The sequence below is a fragment of the Microtus pennsylvanicus genome, chromosome 17, assembly GCF_037038515.1.
Source record: "Microtus pennsylvanicus isolate mMicPen1 chromosome 17, mMicPen1.hap1, whole genome shotgun sequence".
Classification (NCBI taxonomy): domain Eukaryota; kingdom Metazoa; phylum Chordata; class Mammalia; order Rodentia; family Cricetidae; genus Microtus; species Microtus pennsylvanicus.
In genome coordinates this window covers 30,481,372-30,500,913 of record NC_134595.1, presented here as the reverse complement: position 1 = coordinate 30,500,913, position 19,542 = coordinate 30,481,372, and the positions used below count along the sequence as shown (strand labels likewise).

Genomic DNA, 19,542 nt, shown 5'->3' with positions numbered 1-19,542 from the left:
TCATCATGCTGTGGGAGGTGACCCTGGCTTTCACACAGACAACCTTATAGGATTGATGCTCAGTGTCCAGGCCCTTGGTGTTCACACCTGAACAGTGCATATCACTGCTTAGTGTGTGCCTCACTTCCGGTTGGATGTCTCCCAAAATCCTTTTGGTATCCCTGCCTCTGATTGACTGTCATAAGAATCCAGAGAGACGTGTGCCTGTGGATTCCTGGGAAATGGCCTCTCTGCCCACACGTAGTTGTTCAGGGATCATCATATACCAATCAACCAATGTTTTGTTCTTTCTGTCTACTTAAAAACAGAAACGCCTTGGCTTATACTCTGGGGGCTGCAAGCCTGAGATCAAGGCATCCGCAGAGTTGGGTCCGCCCTAGGACTCCCCCATGCCATCACTTCTGTCCCCTTGGGTTTTCTTTGGCTCCCTGAAGATGAAAGTTCCCCCTGTGTCTCCCCACCTTCTACCCTCAGTTCTCCCTGCCTACACCAGGAGCCCGAGGGACGGTGACAGTGTTCCAAATGTTGAACTGATTACATGAGGAATTTCTAGTTATTTCCTAAAGGCAACACCTTCTTGTCTTCATCTTACCCCAACTGGACAGATAATCTGAAGGAACTTGTCCCCATTTACATTGAACGTGTCTGAATGGAGACCTCTTCCCTTGCTACTCTGCGTAAAATACAAGAATCCTTCAGGAGCTATGGCCACAAAATGGACTTGAATCTATGGTTATGAAGCAAACCAGAGGTTTGTTTTCAAACCTTGCTTTGGGGGTGCCATGGGAGACTGAGTGCCCCCCCCACTGGCCACGAGGGCATGCACAGTTTCCTAGCAGTTGCAGCTTCTCCCAGAGATTCAGTCAGGCATAGGGATTAGTCTCAGGAAGCATGATGGGTAATAAGGCCCTTCTGTATTCATCTCCAACAAACTCCACAGAGCCAGCCTAGCTGCCCTTGAGCCATGTCCTGGGTCCTAGATTCGACAATGACCCATACCCTCCAACTTCCTGGGGTCCTAGTGAGCCACACCCTCCGGCTTCCTGCCCTTGGCTCCTAATCCTGCCTTCCTCTGGTTAATTAAATGCAGATCACTATGTCTGCCATGCCAGGGCACAGTGGCCTCTTGGAGCGGTCTTTAATTGAATGACTCCCACTCCCGAGACTTCTGGATCTTTCATTAATCAGCTACATACACAACGAAGGTGACGCTTAATGAGGTGTGTGTCAGGCTCCTGGCACCAAGGGGCCTAGGTGGATGATGTGCCGGCCTACATTTTAATAGCCTGACGTCTAGCACTTCCTGTCCGCATAACGTTGGGTTGTGATTGCTCTAGGAAGTGCAACGATTGTTTATCTGTTATCAAGACAAGGGCTCTCACTTTCCTAGAGGGAGAACCTGCCAAGGCTCAGGTCACTGGCTGTGCCCAGAGTCACAACAGACGCTGTGTGTGAAGTGAAGAGACCCAGACACAAGTTGTGCGTTCATAACTCAGGTTATGAATGATGGAGGTGCTGGCTGGACTTTGGGGGACACAAAGCAGCACTGTAACCCCGGTACCTTTGCTTTCTTATTGGTGATGGAGGTAGCGGGCAGTGTCTACATCACAGGGCGTTGTGAGGAGAAATACCGTCCTGGTTTTATTTCTGTTGCAGTGATAAAATATCCGGAGTAAAACCAGCGTTGCAGTGGGCTGTCGGGAGTTTAAATCAGTGATAGAGCATTTACTTAGCAAGCACAAGGCCCCGGGATCTCGGCTCCAGGGGAAGGGGCAACATAGACTGGGAACGCTCTGTTTGCCTTGCACTTCTAGGCTTCAGTCTTTCACAGCAGGAACGTCAAGGCAGAAACTTCAAACAGCTAGTCACATCATGTTCAGCTGAGAGCAGAGGGGAATGAATAGCTCTCTCTTGCTTGCTTATGTTCAGCTCAGTTTCTTTATTCAGGACCCCCTGCCTAGGGAATGATGCTGCCCACAGTGGACTGTATCTTTCTACATCAGTTAGCAACCAAAACAATCCCCGCAGACCAATCTGATCTAGATAATTCCTCTTTGAGCCTCTCTCCAGGTGATTCTAGGTTGTGTCAGATTGACAGTTTATACCAGCACAGGGGCTGGGGAAATGTAGATGCTTACAATTCATGAGTAACAAGGATTCGCATCCAGGATATACAAAAAATCCTGACAAACCAAGAAGCCAACGAGGAAGGTAGGCAGTGAGGGAGCTGGTGAGATGCTCAGTTGGGTAAAATGCTTGTTGGATAAGCGGGAAGAGTCAAGCCTGATCCTCAGTCAGTACTCATTTGAGACAGCTGGGCATTAGTGTGCGCTTCTAATTCCAGGGCTGGGGAGGTAGAGACAGGCAGATCTCTGGTGCTTGCTGGCCAGAGCCAGATCAGCCTACCTGGTGAGTCCAGACCAGTGAGCGACCCTGTCTCCTCCAATAAGGTGGGTGGCATCTGAAGAATGACACCCAAGGCTGACCTCTGGCTGTTGCATGCATTCTGACACGTCTGCATGCTCACCCCCACTCACACATGTGCATCCCACACATGCGAACACAAACACACACCCACTCGCCCATCCATCCGCCCCAAAGCAGGCCAGGCCCTGAAGAGAGATTTCCTGAGAGGAGTCAGTCATCTGAGCAGAGCACACCAGATAGGCGTCCTGTGACCGGAAGCGTTGTGCCGTAGGGTTCCTTTGTGACAAGCACGAAAGGAGAAGAGAGCAACCCTCCCTAAGGGTCCTATGGCGAGAGGTGGCTGAGGGAACGAAGCCCACTCCTGACTTCACTCATCTGAGATCTACTGGGCCAGCATTCCTTGGAGGGGCTCACTTCTATCTGTGTTTCGTTGACACTCCATCCCCATTTCTTACAGCTCTGAAAGGCAGGTTCAGCCCAGTGCCCAGCTTGGACAGTGTGTGCAGTCACACTGGTTTCTACACTTCAAGCTGACAGGCAGGGGGATGACTGCAAGGTCCTCGGCCAAGTCAAAAATGACATCTTGTAAAATCTTCATAGCATAATAAAAGATTCCTATCAGAGTTCTTTAAGGTTCATTCCTTTTGGTGATGGGACCCAAAGGGGCTGTTAAGAACTTAACTAAGGTCACAGAGCTGGCAGTGCATTGGGTCCTCTGAGACGCTGTCTGTGACCCTGTGTCATCCTTGTCCGTTAGCTTCCTGCTCTTTCCTCCTTCAGACCTGCTGGGAGAGCCAGCGCCGAGAGGGAAACGGAGCTGCGTAATTTATACCACATGAGAAGCATACACACAGCTCCCACACTGATGAGCCGAGCAAGTCAAACGCGGGTCTGAGTTTCCAGGAGACGTGCAGGCATTTCAGCAAGGAACCCCCCGTGGCTGCAAGAGTCAGGGCTGGGTGGCGCAGTAGGGTGATTACGCTCCGAAGAAGCTGTTTCTAATTGTGTGATGCCCAGCCCCATGTGAGAACGAGTTAATTTATGCGGGCGGGGGCAGATGACATGGGCGTTCAACACAAACGTGTCTGCTGGTCTAGAAGAATGACCTGCTGGACTCGAAAAAGAAGCCCCAGCACGTACCTTGAAAACCAAGTGTAGCATCATCTGCAGGCCGGTTTTGCCGGGGTACTTCCCGACGATGTTGGAGGAGGACAAGTTGAAGAGGGTAGCTCCCGTTTCCGTGCAGATGGCGTGGACCAGCATTTTCTTCCCGACCCCTGGAGGCCCGGCCAACAGCAGCGACTTCACCAAGGGGGCTTTCTCGTGCACTTCTGGGGACCCTGGAAAGGACAGAGGTCAATGCTGCTGGATGCTGCCAAGAAAGCCAGAGGTCCTTATTCTGCTAGCGGGCCTCAGGCTGTGGTTGCATTGTTACGAAGGGGTCTCTGACCACCATGAATGCGAGGAAATCATGTCAAGTCCAAGGCTCACCTTCTGCCCCATTGGGCTCTGGGGCCTCTGGGGTCCTCCAGGCCAGATTCTCTTCACTGGTTCTGCATTTTTCCAGACTCAAAATTTTAAGGAGCATTCCCGCAATAGCTTACCCAAGGTGGTGTGTGTGTGTGTGTGTAATGTTTCTGGGATTTCTCTGTCAAGAGCTTCACTAAATCCTTGACAACTTGCAGAGAGACAGACAATGCAATCGGCTGAGACGTGTTCATTTCCTCTATGTATTGAAGCCTATGAGATGGGGTGGAGGGGGAAAGGCCAAGGGCAGGGGGCAAAGCTGAGAGGTGTTTCTCCTGAGCTGGCCCCAGGCTGTCAGGAGCAAAGGTTTATCTGGCACTTGGCTGTGAAGCAACTTGGCTTATTGTTGTTGTTGCCTCCTGACCTCATCCACAGTCTACACCTCAGGTGCTCTCCAACATGGGGGCTGGGGGTGGCAGAACAGAGAGGGCACTCAGGAGGTACAAGGTACACAGAACTCAGTGCTGGTCAGTATGGTGAGAGGAGCAGCTGTCTTTGAGGGACTCCGGTTTTAGTGACGCTGGGTGTCCATGTCTTGGCTGTTAATGTGTGAATATAATGACAACAACATTAATCATAAAATCTGAGACAGGATCTCACCCTATCTATACCCCAGGATGGCCCAATCCTTCTCCTCTGCCTTTCTAATGTGCAATCATGCCTGGCTCGATATAACGTGTCCCTTCCTTTCCTTTCAGGGATAACTGAGAAGATACAGGGAGTTGTGTGACAATCAGAAACATATTTTTATAGTTGTTCACCGTTCTCCATGTCCTTTCAGGTGACACAAGCGGGCATTGCTCGTGGCTGGTGGGAGTTATATAGCAGCATAGCATGATGAAGGGGTACACTTTTTTGGTGGCAGGAAAAAGAGGCCGTTCATTCCTCTTTTGTTCATACTTGGATATGGAAGGATGCTTTGGGCATGGCCCTGGCAAGCCCTGCGTGCTCCCGTGGCTAGGTAGGGTGGGTTTTAAATGTGGAAATGCCTTGAGATATGCTGCTAAGAGTTTATGGTCAGGAGGGAACTGAGTCCTGAGACGGTGGACCTGCAACGAGAAGCCAGGATGGGACTGAGCCTCAGGTGTTCCTGCCATGGGAGGCAAAGGGTGCTGGGAGCCTCAAGATCCACGGGTGCTAGAGAAGCTGAAATTAAGCTAGGGGCCTCAGTTGGTCTCTGGGAGAAGGGGACATATGTGCTGGACTTTGGAGGAGGACCCAGGAGCAGTGTGCGAGGAAGGTCAGAGCGATGGAGGCACAGAGGCTAGCCAGGTAGGCCTTGGAGGGGCTGTGTACATTTGGATTGGTGAGGTGACTGGGAAAGACTGGGATGGGGCAGGTGGCGAGACTGGTGATAGATGTTGGGTGTCTGAAAGGTGGGTGGGAATCCTAGGCTTGCCAAGGGTGCTGGCTGGGGCCAGGGGTGGGAGAGCCTGGGAAGGGGTGGCAGAGGAAAGGACAGCGTGGAGGACGGAATCTGGGGAGGGGGCAGAAGGAGACTTCGGGAAAGATGCATCAGATGTGCATGCAGGATGTCGCCTTTTGAGGGAGGGGCCACCTAGACCACTCAGAGGTGAAGAGGGGGTCCAGGGAAGGTCTCTGTGGTTGGGGTTCAGCAGGGAGCCAGGGGGCCTCACAGGCCTGGCAACTGCAGCTCTTTCTGACATCTTATGGAGTGGCCTAGAGAGTCAGGACACTTCCGGCCTTGGGCTTAGGGCCTGTCGAAGGTCTGGAGGACTGCAGGGTAACGGGAGGAATGGAGTTCTAGGCCCTGACCCTACTTCTGCCGTCTGGAGATGGAGGGTTCTGGAGGGTAGGTGACCACAGGAACAAACCCAGATCTACCCAGCAAAGCGCCTTCCCCAGTACCCTCAGCCTCTTCTCTGGATCTCCCCAGACCTGATTAGACATGTCCTGGGATTTCTCCCATACCCTGAGGGCAATCTATGGAACTTCAAACCTAGTTCTAGTCACTTAGGCCAGATGTGGAAAGTGGCCTCTGTGGACTTCTGCCACGGCTGCCACTCAAGTGACCTGAACCATCAGTGCTCCCTAAGGCCTTGCCTGGTTCCTTTGGTAACAGGACACCACTTTCCATATAAGTCTTCCCCAGGAGTGTGGGGAGACAAGGGGCAGCTTCGGGAACTGTGCCGGCAGCAGCCGACATCTCCCCATGTTGCTCTCGCTTACAGCTGGAGGTGACTTGTGAAATTTACATTCAACAGCCCCGAAGGCATATCTGTGCACACAGCTCATCTGCCCTGCTCGTGTCTGCATTCTTGACAGGTGACATCAAACTCCCTCAGGAGAACAAGCTCTCCAGCTGACTCTGTGGCCAGGAGGCCTTGGCAGCTGTTGATGACAGCCGGGGATGGGGGTGGTGTGGGGTGAGGGGTGGGGATGGGAGGGTCCTCCACGACAAAGGGGTCGGGGAGGTAGAGGAGGTGGGTTGTCTTCTCAAGGGAGGTTTTAGAAGCAGAATAGAAAACCAAGCATGCCAGGGTCCTGCAAACCAAGGGGACAAATGTAGCACACCCAGCACTGTGTTCTCTGTCTCTCACTCTGTTATAACAAGGTGTGAGGCTCAATGTACTTTATTAAGTTGGCCCCGTGAATATCACATATCGAGTTTGTTGACATTAAGTCGTGTTCTCCAATATGTTATGCTTGTACAGGATACAATATGAAATATAGAACCTGTATATTTATATGGTCCTCCAATTACGTTTACTACTAGTGATGTAATGTCAGGGGGGACGTGAGGCTTTCTTGCCAACAGACTTAAGGTCTGAAGTCAAAGCAGGACAGTAATTGAAGCAGGTGAATCAGCCGCAATTTCCAGTTTCAGAGCTGTGGGCAGAGTACCACTGTGCGGGGTGCTGCCCTCCCAAGGCAGTCATCAACCAGAGGGAAGGAAGACCGACTCCATGCCTTCCTGCATCCTTAGGCACGCCCTAGAGAGGTGTCTGAAGCATGTGATGGAACTCTTCCTTGGTGAGAAGGGACATTGGGGAAGATCAGGAGAACCTTAGGGAAAGACTGAGTACACAGGAAAGACATCCCACCAATTTCAGAGAGGATGCAGCCACAGAAGGCACCATGTGAAGGCACACTGCTGCCCGAGCCCTTGGGCTCTGCTGACTGACTTCACAGAGTCCACCTGTCTCCAGCGGACTGCCACACTGCAAACTGGACCCAAAGATGGCACAGAAACACTCTTCCCAGCAGGCCCTTCTCTGATGGGCATGTTGGGCATGTACTATGGAAACGAGACAAGGCTTCATATTCTCGGGTGGGAAAATGAAAAGTCCTTTTGGGGTCAAACAGGAAACACTATCAAAGCAAGAAGGGAGGGTGCTGCTTCGGCTTGTAGGAACGGCCAGGCCTTACCCAAAGGCAGGATCCCGTAGAGTGTGATGAGCTGTTTGACATCCAGGAGAGAAGGCATGGGCTCCACAGCCACCTGGCGCAGAGTGGTCCCCAGGTAGCTGTACTCACCTGGGGAGGAAGGAAACCTGGATGAGCGAATGGGAAACCAAGCTGGTCTGGAAAGGCAGGATCAGAGAACACAGATGCAACTCGGAAGAGCCATTATGGAGGACACGTCTGGCCCAGTCATATTCCTGACATAGCCCACAGCTATCTGAGAGGAAAGCCTTGATTAAGAATTGCCCAGATTAGACTGACCTGTGCGCTTCTCTATGGGGGGATTGTCTAGATGGATAGAGGAAGACTCTGTCCACAGTGGGCAGCACCATCCCTATGCAGGTGGTTCTGGGCTCTATAAGGAAGCCAGCTAAACATGGATGGATAAGTGAACAACAGCCAGAGGAACGAGGCAGCAAGAGGTCTCCCTCCAGGAGTGGTTCCCACTTGGAGTTCCTGCCCTGACGCCTGTCAATGATGAACTGTGACCTGGAAGTGTAAACCAAATAATTTCTTTCCTCCCCGAGTTGCTTTTGGTCAGAGGATTTTTTTTTATCCCAGCTGCAGAATGAACCCAGAACATCTTCTCGTAGATAAGGTTTGAAGAGAAACTAGGCAAGGAAGCATAGCGATGCCAGAAGTAAGAAAAGGCAAATTACGTTAACAGCTACAACAATCTCTCATGGAAAAAAATGCCAGCTGCTTAGCATGTACCAGGCCCCAGATGTGATCCTCAGCGTTTCCCCTTATAGTCACAATAAAGAGAGAGAAAAAAGCATCGTGTTGTTTGAAACTAGATAAAGTTTTGAGTGACAGACAAAGAAGATAAAATGTTGCAAGTTTTGCTTGAGACGCTAAGAAATTATTCCTTAAATTGTCAAAGTCCCACGATAAATTATTTAAGAGCCACGTGCAACGTGTGCCCGAGCAGTGCAGTGTGAGAGGAAGGGTCTGAGACTAATTTAGGATAAATAGAAACATCTCCTGTTGAGGGCAATATTAATTTACATTTTTATCATTTTTAAAGGGTTACCAAAGGAATAATACGGAAATAAATCTCTACAGGTTTAATTAAAGATATCAAAGGGCTTAACTGTAACTAGCCATAAATCTGAAGTGTTATTTTCTAACTCATTTAGATAAGGTCACCAAGAAAATTAGTTTGGCTGTCTCCATTTGTCACGAGGACGGACCTTTATGTACCGCTATGATTCCTGTGATCTGTTTCTGAATTCGCGGTGAAAATACTCCCGGAAGGAGACAGGGTATTTGATTGTCCACCCAGATGCTTTCTTTCCCACTTCAGGGCCTCAATGACCCCGGTGAGTGTGTGTGTGTGTGTGTGTGTGTGTGTGTGTGTGTGTATGTGCACACTCCTATTTGTAAATGCTAAAGACACCCAATGCCTACAGCATTTCCAAACGTGAGGAAAATTAGAGCTACCATTGGGAGACTGGCTGCTGTCTTGCGCAGGGCAGCCATCCAAATCCTCGGCCTGCAAACAAGAAGTCCTTGGCAAGGACGACGGTATGGGTTGGCGGAATGAGTGATAGTGGACACTTGCATTACGGATCCGGAGACTCCTGTGCTTTAACAAGCAGGTAATAAATAGCAGAATGGTTAATTTAGCCTCTACCAGAAGGGAAAGAGACCCTGTAGCAACCGTTAAATCTAGTGCTGACTGCCAGTAAACACGACACGAGAACTGCTGTGAAAGTGACCTCAATTTTCTTGCTTATGTAAATCTATATTAATATCCAGGCAGACCATATTTTCTGGAACCTAGCAGATTTTATTTAAACAAATTATATTAAATTAAATTAGTGGGTGTTGGTTCTGATAGAGAGAAGGGTCCAACTAGCCCGGGCTGTTTGCCAAGTAATGAGCCTCACTCTGAAAGCATGCCTCTGTGTTTAATGATTGCCCGGAATGGGAGTCATTATCCCTCCCCATCTCCAGAGTCAGAGCTTAGAAGGTTCTGGATCCCCTGCATAAGCACCAGGTCTTCCAGAAGGGAGAGAAAAGGTGAAAGCCAGGAGAAAGGGGTAGTGAGGCAAAGAACGTGAAAAGGGGATAGGAAATGCGGGACAGCTGAAAGAGAAGAAACCTGGAGAGCACGGAGGGCTGAACTGAGTTCTGGTACAATCTGGATGCGGGAGTCTTTAAGCCCAGCTTCTCACCATGTGACCTTACCTGTAAGTGTGTGTGTGTGTGGGGCGGGTCTGTGAAGATGCTTTTAGGAAATGGGACCACCAGGTGGCCTGAAAATGTCTTTACAGGAACAGGAGAATTGGATACAGAGAAAGACATGCCTGGAGGGAGGATGGGACCCAGAGACGAGGGTGCAGAAGGGGCAAAGCATCCACACATCAGAAGCAGAGGGGATGGGCGGGGTGGTTTCCTCACAGCCTCAGAAGGAACCCACCCTGCCACACCTCAACCTCAGACTTTCAGTCTGCAGAACTGTGAGTCCATCACTTTCCACCGTTTAAGCTGCCAGGCTTGCGATGCCCGTTAAGACAGACATACCAGGCAGGTACAGAGCGAGCAAGGTAAAGAGAAGCCACGTGGAAGAGCACAGCTGAAAGCAACCAGAAACAAACAGTACCCTGGAAATCAAAACAAAACCGGCTACTTGTGTTTCCGTTCTTTTCAATATAGAAATAATAAAGGAATGAAGGACGGAGCAGTTTATCAAAATACCCGTGTGTGTGTGTGTGTATCAAAATGTGCAGCCCATGTTTGCTGACTGTGAGTAGATAAACACAATGTGCTCCACACAGATGTTCATTACCTTTCTGTTACTATACCAAGTGTCCAAGTTAACTAGTTTATATGAAGAAAGGGGATTTTGAACTGCTTGGCTCCATCACATTTGGGCGCGCGCGCACACACACACACACACACACACACACACATTTGGAGGCCAGAGGTCAATCTCTGTTGTTTCTCAGAAGCTGTCCACCTTGGTTTTGAGACAGGGTCTCTCACTGTCCTGGTACCAGGTAGGCTTGCCCACCAGTGAGCACCAGGGAGCCACCTGTCTCTACTTCCCCAACACTAAGAAGGCGCCACCATACCCAACTTCTTGTCTATGGGATCCAGGGACAGAAGTCAGGTCTGCCCGCTGACTGATCTATCTCTATTCTTAAAGGAATCCTTCAGGGACAGGGGTGAAGGCACTCAGGAGCATCTATGAACATAAACAGTGGTCTTTGGTACATCACCGACATTGGCTAACTCACCCCTGTCACGCATAGTGGGAACTGCCTGTGGTGTGAAGGTCTATGGACAAGCCTAGTGTTACATAGTTACAGGGTTCAGGTCCAGCTATAGTGATGCATATTGAGAATTTCTGGAAATGCTGAAGAACTACACTTGTGTTTGGGGTGAGCTCCCCAGCTTCCAAAGAGAGTACAAATACCACGTGACTCAAGAGACATCTCCAGGTGAACACCATGCTTGTGTGCTGTGTTGGCATACTCCGGGCTTTTGGGAGTGGAGTTTTAGAAGCTTGTGGAATCTTCCAAGTTTCAGCAGAGGTGATGAGCACCGAGGAGAATGTGACCTGGCATGCAAAGAGCTTTGGTCCATTTCTCATCAAGCGCAGCAGCTGCTAAGCCATGGTGTGCCAAGACCACTCAGGAGAGTCTTGAGTTGTCTGTAGGTGGCGGGATGTGGTGTAGGAGAGGGGTGGGGGCACCCTGAAGACACCAGCCCTTCTCATGCTACCCCCCTGAGTCCACCAATGAAGGCGACAACAGCTTTGGCAGAGGGCTAACAGGAGCAGCGGCTACTGAAGGGCTGAGAAGTGGGGGTGTGACTCACGCAGTGATGACATTCGTGCATTGAGGCTGCTGCTATGGTCATTTCCACTCCACAGTAGCAGAAATGAAGGCATTGGAAGATCCAGGGAAGGACAGGGATGCTGGAAGGCTGGGGTGGGCTAGCTTTGCCTATCTCGATCAACGGTCCCAAGTACTGAACGGATATCCAGCCTTAACCCTGTGGTAAAGGAGTTAAAGTGCCCAGAATACTTCACACACAGGAACCTGGAGCTTACGGCTCCCTAGGAGTGGGGTCTGGGCTCTTCAAGCTGAGTGTGTTTGAACAGCATTGATCATGCAGTGGCTGCAAAGCCAGATTAAATGTTTTGTTTCTTGTGAACCTGAGATCTGGCCAGGAGCCTGCTGCTGGACTTCTGGATACAGGGTCAGTGCTTGGAGCTGAGCATCTGGGCAGGGGCAGAGCTGAGAGCGGGGAGGGCAGCCCTTATCTGCTGTGGTGTGGGTGATGTCTGGTATATTAAGGGGGCTAATGTGAGAGAGGAGCTGCAAACCACAGGGCTCCAAAAGCTGGTTTCAGGTCCTAGCGTTGCTGAGCACTGTGTCCCTGGTCTTTGGAATGTGCAGGCTATGCAGCCTGCTGTATCTGAGGTTCTTGCTCTCTCCTGCCCCACATACAGGAAATTCAGGGCTCTGAGATGGTATCTCTCATAGGGCATGAGTCACCCAGGGTCAGCTGGGGGCCACCTCTGTCTAAAAATGCTAAAGAAACCGAGAAAAGAAAATCAAAACCGGTGAGCTAGAGGACGAGCGAGAGCTCATCATTTTTCACTGACTGTTTCTGGGTGAGACGATCAGATACGAGCTGGCTGAGCGAGGCTGAGAATGAAGCTCTTCCCAGGGGTGGGCCATGTGTAACACGGGAAGTCTGTTTTGCTTTTCTGATGAAGGGCACCTGAAGACGTGAGGTGGCTGGTCCAAAATCAGAAATGGATCCCAGGAGATAATGACCAGTTATCAAAGCACTAGCTAAGGCCCCCTCCATTTGGCTGGTAGGTCTATGTTCAGTCAGAGGCTGGGAGTGAAGGGCAGGATCCTCCTGTGTCGCCCAGCTCTGCCAAGATGGACGTGAAGGAAACCAGGGCTGGGGATATAACCCAGAGGGTAAAGTGCTTGCTGGGCAACCATGAGAAAGTGAGTTGGTGGAAGCTAGGCTAGGGGTGTGCATCTACCCCAGTGCCGGGGAGGCTGAGATGGAGGATGTGGGGGTCTTAATACCTAGCAGCTAAATCTGTGAACTCCAGGTTCTGTGAGACACCCTATCTCAAAACATAGAGTGGAGCGCGACAATAGGAGACACAGGTCAACCTCGGCTCTCCACATGCCTGTGTGCATACGTGCAACACACTTGTGCAAACATCTAAAAGAGAAAACCATGGGATGGGAGGGTAGTGAGGAGATGGCTAAGGCCATAGAACAGAAGTTTCCATAATCAAGGCTCAACAAACAGAGCCAGACTCCTGGACAAATGAAGGTTGGGTGAGGCTAGCTGGAGCCTACGTTCCTGTACTCTGAGAGGGGAAGAGGTAAATGGGCATCTGGGTGTTTGTATGACAGATGGCTTGGAGCAATCTCTAGAGTGAGTCCCAGGTTCCGCCCCGGAGACTGTTCATCATCCATAAAGGGAAAAAGGAAGCTTTCCAAGAAACAGTCTGAGGACAACATCTTCACCACCAGTTCAACTTAAACGCCACCAGACAAGACAAAGAGGCTTGGGGTACCTCCAGTGAGAGGCCCGAGGATACACCAATGCATCTCCTGTCAAAAATATTTAACCTGTATGAAATGGCGAAGAAAACAACAAATAACCCAGATGTCTGGAGATCAACACAGACTGTTCAGAATGGCACAGTTTGGAGAGAGACACAAGGGGCACACATGTCTAGCATCCACGTGTGCCGTGTGACAGATGCGCACCCTGTTCTCAGGGTACTTTACCGATGTAATCGGAGAGGTTGACCTTCAGAGACTGGATCAGCAGGCCTTTTTCAACCAGTTCCTTGTACAGAGACTCGATGGTCCTGGGGAGGAAACACAGGGCCTCTGTCACCAGCACACGCTAACACACAGGGCCATGACTTCTCTGAAGTATGCTTTCATATATGCAAATAAATGGGTTTTTGAAATATTTCTACAATTTAGGGATAAATTGGGCTTTTTGAAAACAGTATTTTCAGCCAACCATGTGCATATTGGATATTTCCCATTAATAATTTCTCATTATATTTATGGGCTTCCGAGACCTCCTATGACTCCATCAGTCTTTATGATGGACCAAATACGAGCTAGAAATTACCCGGTAATAGTAATACAATGGGCCTAGAATTTTATTTTCAGTTAGCATCTGTAAGCCAATAAATCATTGGCCTTTGTGAAATTTCTGTTTCTTTGGAACTTTGCTAGTACAGTGGCTTACCATCTACAAAAAGCAAGAGTTGCTTATACTGGAGACAATTCTGTGTTTTGTGTGTGTGTGTGTGTGTGTGTGTGTGTGTGTGTGTGTGTGTGCACGCGCGCTATGTGTGTGTGCTATGTGTGTGTGCTATGTGTGTGTATGCAGTACATACTAGAGGTTGATGTGTTGATGTGGTATCTGGAGCTTCACAGGCTGATCAAGCCATCTTTTCAGTCCTGAAGGATTTTTTCCCCCTTACATAGCCCTGATTGTCTGGAACTCACCATGTAGACCAGGCTAGCTTCAGAGTCATAGAGTACCATCTGCCTCTCCTCCTGAGTGCTGAGATTAAAGGCACGTGCCACTATGCCTAGCCTGAAAATAATTTATTTTTGTTTTATTTGAGACAGGGTCTCACTATGTAGCTCTGGTTGTCCTGGAGCTCACTATGTAGACCAGGCTGATCTTGAACTCACAACGATCTGCCTACTTCTGCCTCGTGAGTATTGGGACTTTGCCACCACTCCTGGCTGAAGGTAATTCTTTATGGAAGCTGAATAGTCCAAAGCTGTGTTTGTGTCGGGTGGGCGTGGCTCTCTGTGTTGTATATACATGACAAAACAACAACCACAACAACAACACTTCTCAAAAAGGGGCTTGGGTGCCAGGATGGGGAACATTTGTAACCTCCATTTGATACAGTTTAAGAGTTATCGGAGAAAGGAGTCTCAATTGAAGGGTCATCTAGATCAGACTGACTTGACCCGGCAGGTATGCCTGTCAGAGTTTGTCTTTATCATTAAATGATATTGGAGGACCCAGGACACTGTGGGCAGCATCATTCCTTAGGCAGATGATCCTGGACTATATCTGAAAGCAACCTAGGTGTGAGCCAGTGAACGAGCCAGCTAGCAACTGGCCTCCTCCACAGTTTCTGTTCTACTCCTTGGTTGTAAGTAACTTCGTTGGCTGAAGGTAGCACTGTGCGGAATAGCGAGCAGGCTCACCTTCAAGTCCCCATCCTGACTTCCCACAATGATGGGCTATGGCTTGGAGTTTTAGCTAAATAACCCTCTTCTTTCCTAATCTGTTTTCGACCAGTGTTCTTATCGCAGAATCAGAAAGGAAGCTAGAATGAACTGCTTCTGACTTATTTGAGACAGATTCCAGGGCAAGGAAACATCCCAGAACACATTCAGCGTCTAGCAGTTATAACAGGGAGGCCACCTTTGCAGCTATGCTGGACACCTCTATACTGGTGACGCTTCAAATACAAAGGAAAGTGGACGGATCCTTTAACTAGGAAGGAGCAGGGTCACGTCAGGAGACCCCAGTGTTCACTCCCGGTTTCTCACTACTTCACTCTGTTTTGGAACTAAGGCAAAAACAAAGAGATATAAACTCAGTGGCTCTATGTGTCCATCTGGCCAGACTCCCCTCAAAATGACCACGTATCGTGTATCTCTGTCCCGGATAGTTTCGGCATTCATGCAATGAAAGATGTCTGTCTTTTCATGAATGAGGATACCAGAGTCTCAAATGTACCCTAGGACACTTGTAGGCGCCAAGGCGTTGAACAATGTAACCTTAAGGGGGGGCTACTTCCTAGCACACACCAGCTGTGGGTTACTCTGCCTGCCTCGGGGGTGACTGCAGGGGGACTTCCAAGAATTCAGTAGGCTTCTTTCCATGGATGTCATTCATGTCTGCTATGAGCAAAACCCACAGTAAGAGGAGGATGCATAAGAATGACGCCCAGCCTCCAGTCGGCAGGCGTTGACTGAACTCCCTGACAAAGTGATGCCTTTACAAAACACAAGCATTTCAAGCCATCTACTAGCACTGAAGTTGGGCAAATGAACCTCAAGATTGCAAAGAGTCCCCTGGAGACCCAGCTGCAACACATCTTTCTTCTGGCTCCCTTCAAGCCATGCAAAGGGGACAGGGTGAGGCTGTAAAGAAAATGAGGTTCCCCCTGCCGAGAAGAAACTCAGCTTGCACGTTCTTAAGTCTCATGATGTTATCTTCTCAGCCATTTTTAATAAATGCCACCCCCTGGCCCCCACGCAAATATTAGAGTTTTTAGAAATAACAGGAACGCGGATATGGCAGGCAGCTTTACCTCCAAGCAAGTGGTCCTGTCGTGTATTTTTTTCAGTCTAGAGTCTAGACAGGGCTTCCTCCAGTGCCGGCCACTCCCTCACTCTGTTTAGGAGGTGCATGGTAGGGCTAAGAGGGGCTGCCTTACCTCGGCCTGCTCTGTGATTTGGGGGGCATCTCTACATTTCTTATGCGTTCTGCACCTGTCACCCCCAGAACAAGCCCACGCCTCACCTGTCAGCTGTTAGGTCCTTGTCCTTCTTTCCCCGTTTCCCTTTCTTCTTGCCTTTTTTTCCTGTACCCTGTTTAAAGAAAGTGGAAATGAGCAATGTTTTTATAAAAAAAAGAGCAAGCAGACGACTCCTGAAGGCATCTTCTCGCCTTCCTTTGAATTGCTGTCGCATCTTTGACAAAAATTAGTTGTATGTATTTGTGGTGCAGGGGTCCCTGGGCCGTCTGTCCCATTGCACCGACATTCACTTGCTGTCAGTCTGTATGTCTGTATTCTACGAACAGCACATATTGTTGGTTAACATAGCTGTGTTGCATGGAGGTAAATTCCTTCTAAAGTTAATTGGTTCGGAGTTTTTCTCACAATAAAATATTGAACTATGCCACACACCTCCCCCCCATCTCTGAAACGGCCTAGAACAAGACAATTGATCTTCTAATAATCAATGATTTAGGCTCTTCAACTCCATCCCACCAATGTGGTGGTGCACAGAGACCTATCTGTGCATGCCAAACCATCCTTGCCTTGCACGGTCCTGGAGCAAAATCCATCTAATTGTTGCTAGACTCAGTTTGCTAGTGTCTTGTTGAAGATATGTGTTCCCTTGTGAGGAAAATTAACACCTAGCTTCATTTTATTGCAGTGTCTTTATCTGGCTTTGGTTTCAGGATGCTGGAGGGCTCATAAAAGAACTTAGAAGTCTCCCCTCTTCTATTACTGTTGGATTTTTAAAAACCAACTTTTTTCTCTTTCTTTCACTTTCACTGAAAGTCAGACCGTGACATTCCAAGTTATTCATTTAGTCTATAGGGACCGATCTCCATAGGAGCTAGACTTAACAATAAATCCACACAATAATAAGCATTAAGGGTTTGCTCTGAGCCAGAGATAGTCGCTTATGTCTAAACATTCCTACATTCATGGCCCTTAGGTAGGAGAAAGATGCTAACCTGGCGTCACCAGAAAATATTACATCCACCAGTGACAAAGCACAGGTGTGACACAGAGTGTGACTCATATGCAAAGAAACCAGAGCCACTGTGGGATTCCCAGAGGCCTCCGGAGGAAGATACAGAGATGCCACTGGAGAGTGTGAATGAGGAGTGCCCAAATCAGACTTGTGTTGAGGAAGGACCACTTAGGATGTTGGATCATCTCTGACCAAGTCGCCATCTCCAGAAAGGGCAGAAAACTTCTGTGGGCTGTCCTTGTGTGTGTGTGTGTGTGTGTGTGTGTGTGTGTGTGTGTGTGTATCATCCCTGGCTAAATGGCTTTCCTATGAGACTCCTTGTAATCGATTACGTTTTAGCTTGCTTTGAAGTTCATCCTTAGGCCACCTGGCTTGGGACTGGGATGTGAAAACCCTTCTAGCTACACAACTGCCTGCAATCCTTTGAGAGATGCTGACACCACTGTGATACGGTGGCATCTTGAAGATGCTAGACCACAGGGAATGAGATGAGGTCGGAGGAGGAAAGCAAGATTGCTGTGGCCTAGGATTGGCTGCTGAGGAGAAAGCCTGCCATCTGATAGGAGGTCACAGCCACTTCTGAAATATGTTTCCCACTGTGAACAGCTCAATTTCCATGTCTAGTTATGAACGCATGCCCTTTTTCATAGATGAAGACACGCATGAAGATTTAAAGTGGCACTAAGAGCTGTTCCTGTAAAGGAGAGGGGACTGCTTCAGGTCACTGTGTTGTTCCTTCAGAACAACGCTCTGGGGACAATTTAAATGACTTTAGAGTTAAGCTATATTTTAGCACAAAATGGACCAAGAGAACAGTCCTAAGGTCAGGTGTCCCCTGAGATGCCAAGACTCAACCCAGTGCAAGTGAGCTCATGGTTCACAGGCAAGATGGCTTAGTGTCTCCAAACCATAGGATTCTTGGGTCTTTGATAACATTGCCAGGGAGGAGTTTTGGATTTCTCTTTTGAGCATTCTGGCTCAGTTGCTGGGCTGTCTGTGGGATGAACGTGGAAACGGGAGGCTAAAGGAAGTCGCTGTACATGCTTCCGTCCGACTGGCTGCTGCAAACCACTACGAGATGGATGTGTGGCGATTCAGGAGCTGCACGCACCCAGTTTCTTTCAGCCTGACTCTCGCACTCATAAAGCCCACTTGCTGTTACTGCATTCACTACAGACCGACCCTCAGGGACAGATGGGGCGGAGAGATTGGGGCGTTTGCTACGGCCCCTCAGATAGTGTTCATCTTGGGTAAGGAGATATGAACCTGTAATGGGCGGTCCTGGGGACAATCCTCTCAGAAGGCAGGGTTAGTCCTACTTAAGGGCCATACCACGGAGCACTGAGTGGTGAACAGTGAGATCAGCGGAAAGGGGATGCTTGGTGTCTTAGTCATCCCTCTATCTCTGTGACGAGACACCATGACCAAGGCTACTCTCATGAAAGAAAGTCTCTAGCTGGGGCTTGCTTACAGTTTGAGAGGTTGAGTCCATTTCCATGGTGGGGAAACATGGCGGCACAGACAGACAAGGTGCTGGAGAGGCAGCTGACAGTCCTGCATCTGGATCCACAGACAGCGGGAGAAGAGAGAGCCACTGGGCCTGGCTTGGGCTTCTGAAACCTCAACCCACGTCACTAGTGACATCCTAGTGACATGCTTCCTTCCACAAGTCCACACTGAATCTCCCCCAAGCAGCATCACTCCTTCATGACTGAGCATTCAAATAAGTGAGCCTATGGGGGCCATTCTTATTTAGATCACCATGCTCCATGTAGCGTGCATCCTGGGAACAGCCAGCTACCCAGCAGGCGCTGCTGTCCATGGCAGAGTCTGCTCCCTATGTTTGTTTAACGCTCACCTTCTTCCCTTTCTTTCCCCGGCCCGGGAGCTCCCTCTCTCTGTTCACAGCCAGCTTGAGGTTTTTCAGCTCTTGTCTCATCAGCTCGTCAACCTAGGAGAAAATTCCGACACGGTTCTTACGTGATTCCGCATGCTTGTGTCTCCTCGGGGTCAATTCTCAGATTGCTCATCAATTTGAAAACTGTAAAAAGTATAATTGTTGCAGAGAATGGTTTTGTTCTACTGGAGGCAAGTGCAGGCATACCTGAACCCTTATCTCCAACTCTAGTTCCTTCCGTTTCTCCTCCTTGATCATTTCTGGGTCATAGTCTTGAGGAAAATTCCAAGATTCATCTTTATTCAGCCACCTGTCTGTATTCCACAAGGACAGAGAAAAAGGAAGTTAAAAAAATTCTGTTCCACATCTAGGTTCATGAGGGTTGTTACTGTAATCTCAACCCACACTAATCTGTCCAGATTCTAGAACAGAAGTTGGGATAAAGAAGCCAGAGAATGACAGGGTTCATAGCTCGGCCGTATGATATCCTGAAAGAAGGAGAGGAAATGGAATGTGAAAACATCAGGTAAAGACACGGGAGTGGTTGGTTTTGTCAGCCAACACAACCGTCTAGGTCTATCTCTTGAGAGGAGACCTGAGGAACTGTCTAGACCAGGAATTGTGATGCACTATTTTGGGGACGTCTGAGCCAAAAGCCCTTGGGACATGAGAGCTTCAGGAAGACATGGACACAAAGGCTTGGTTTCTAAAGTGTGGGTCAGA

General features: G+C 49.2%; 1 protein-coding gene across 1 annotated transcript in view; it reads right to left on the bottom strand.

The window, feature by feature from the left end:
- Drc11 (dynein regulatory complex subunit 11) overlaps positions 1 to 19,542 on the bottom strand; it is a 121,119-nt gene that overhangs the window by 25,652 nt on the left and 75,925 nt on the right. Inside the window, exons 10-15 of the mRNA XM_075951319.1 lie at positions 19,027 to 19,133; positions 18,781 to 18,873; positions 15,955 to 16,022; positions 13,164 to 13,246; positions 7,345 to 7,452; positions 3,568 to 3,767 (exon numbers count right to left, since the gene is read on the bottom strand). Coding sequence (XP_075807434.1) covers positions 3,568 to 3,767; positions 7,345 to 7,452; positions 13,164 to 13,246; positions 15,955 to 16,022; positions 18,781 to 18,873; positions 19,027 to 19,133 — 659 coding nt within the window. The remainder of the gene's footprint in view (positions 1 to 3,567; positions 3,768 to 7,344; positions 7,453 to 13,163; positions 13,247 to 15,954; positions 16,023 to 18,780; positions 18,874 to 19,026; positions 19,134 to 19,542) is intronic.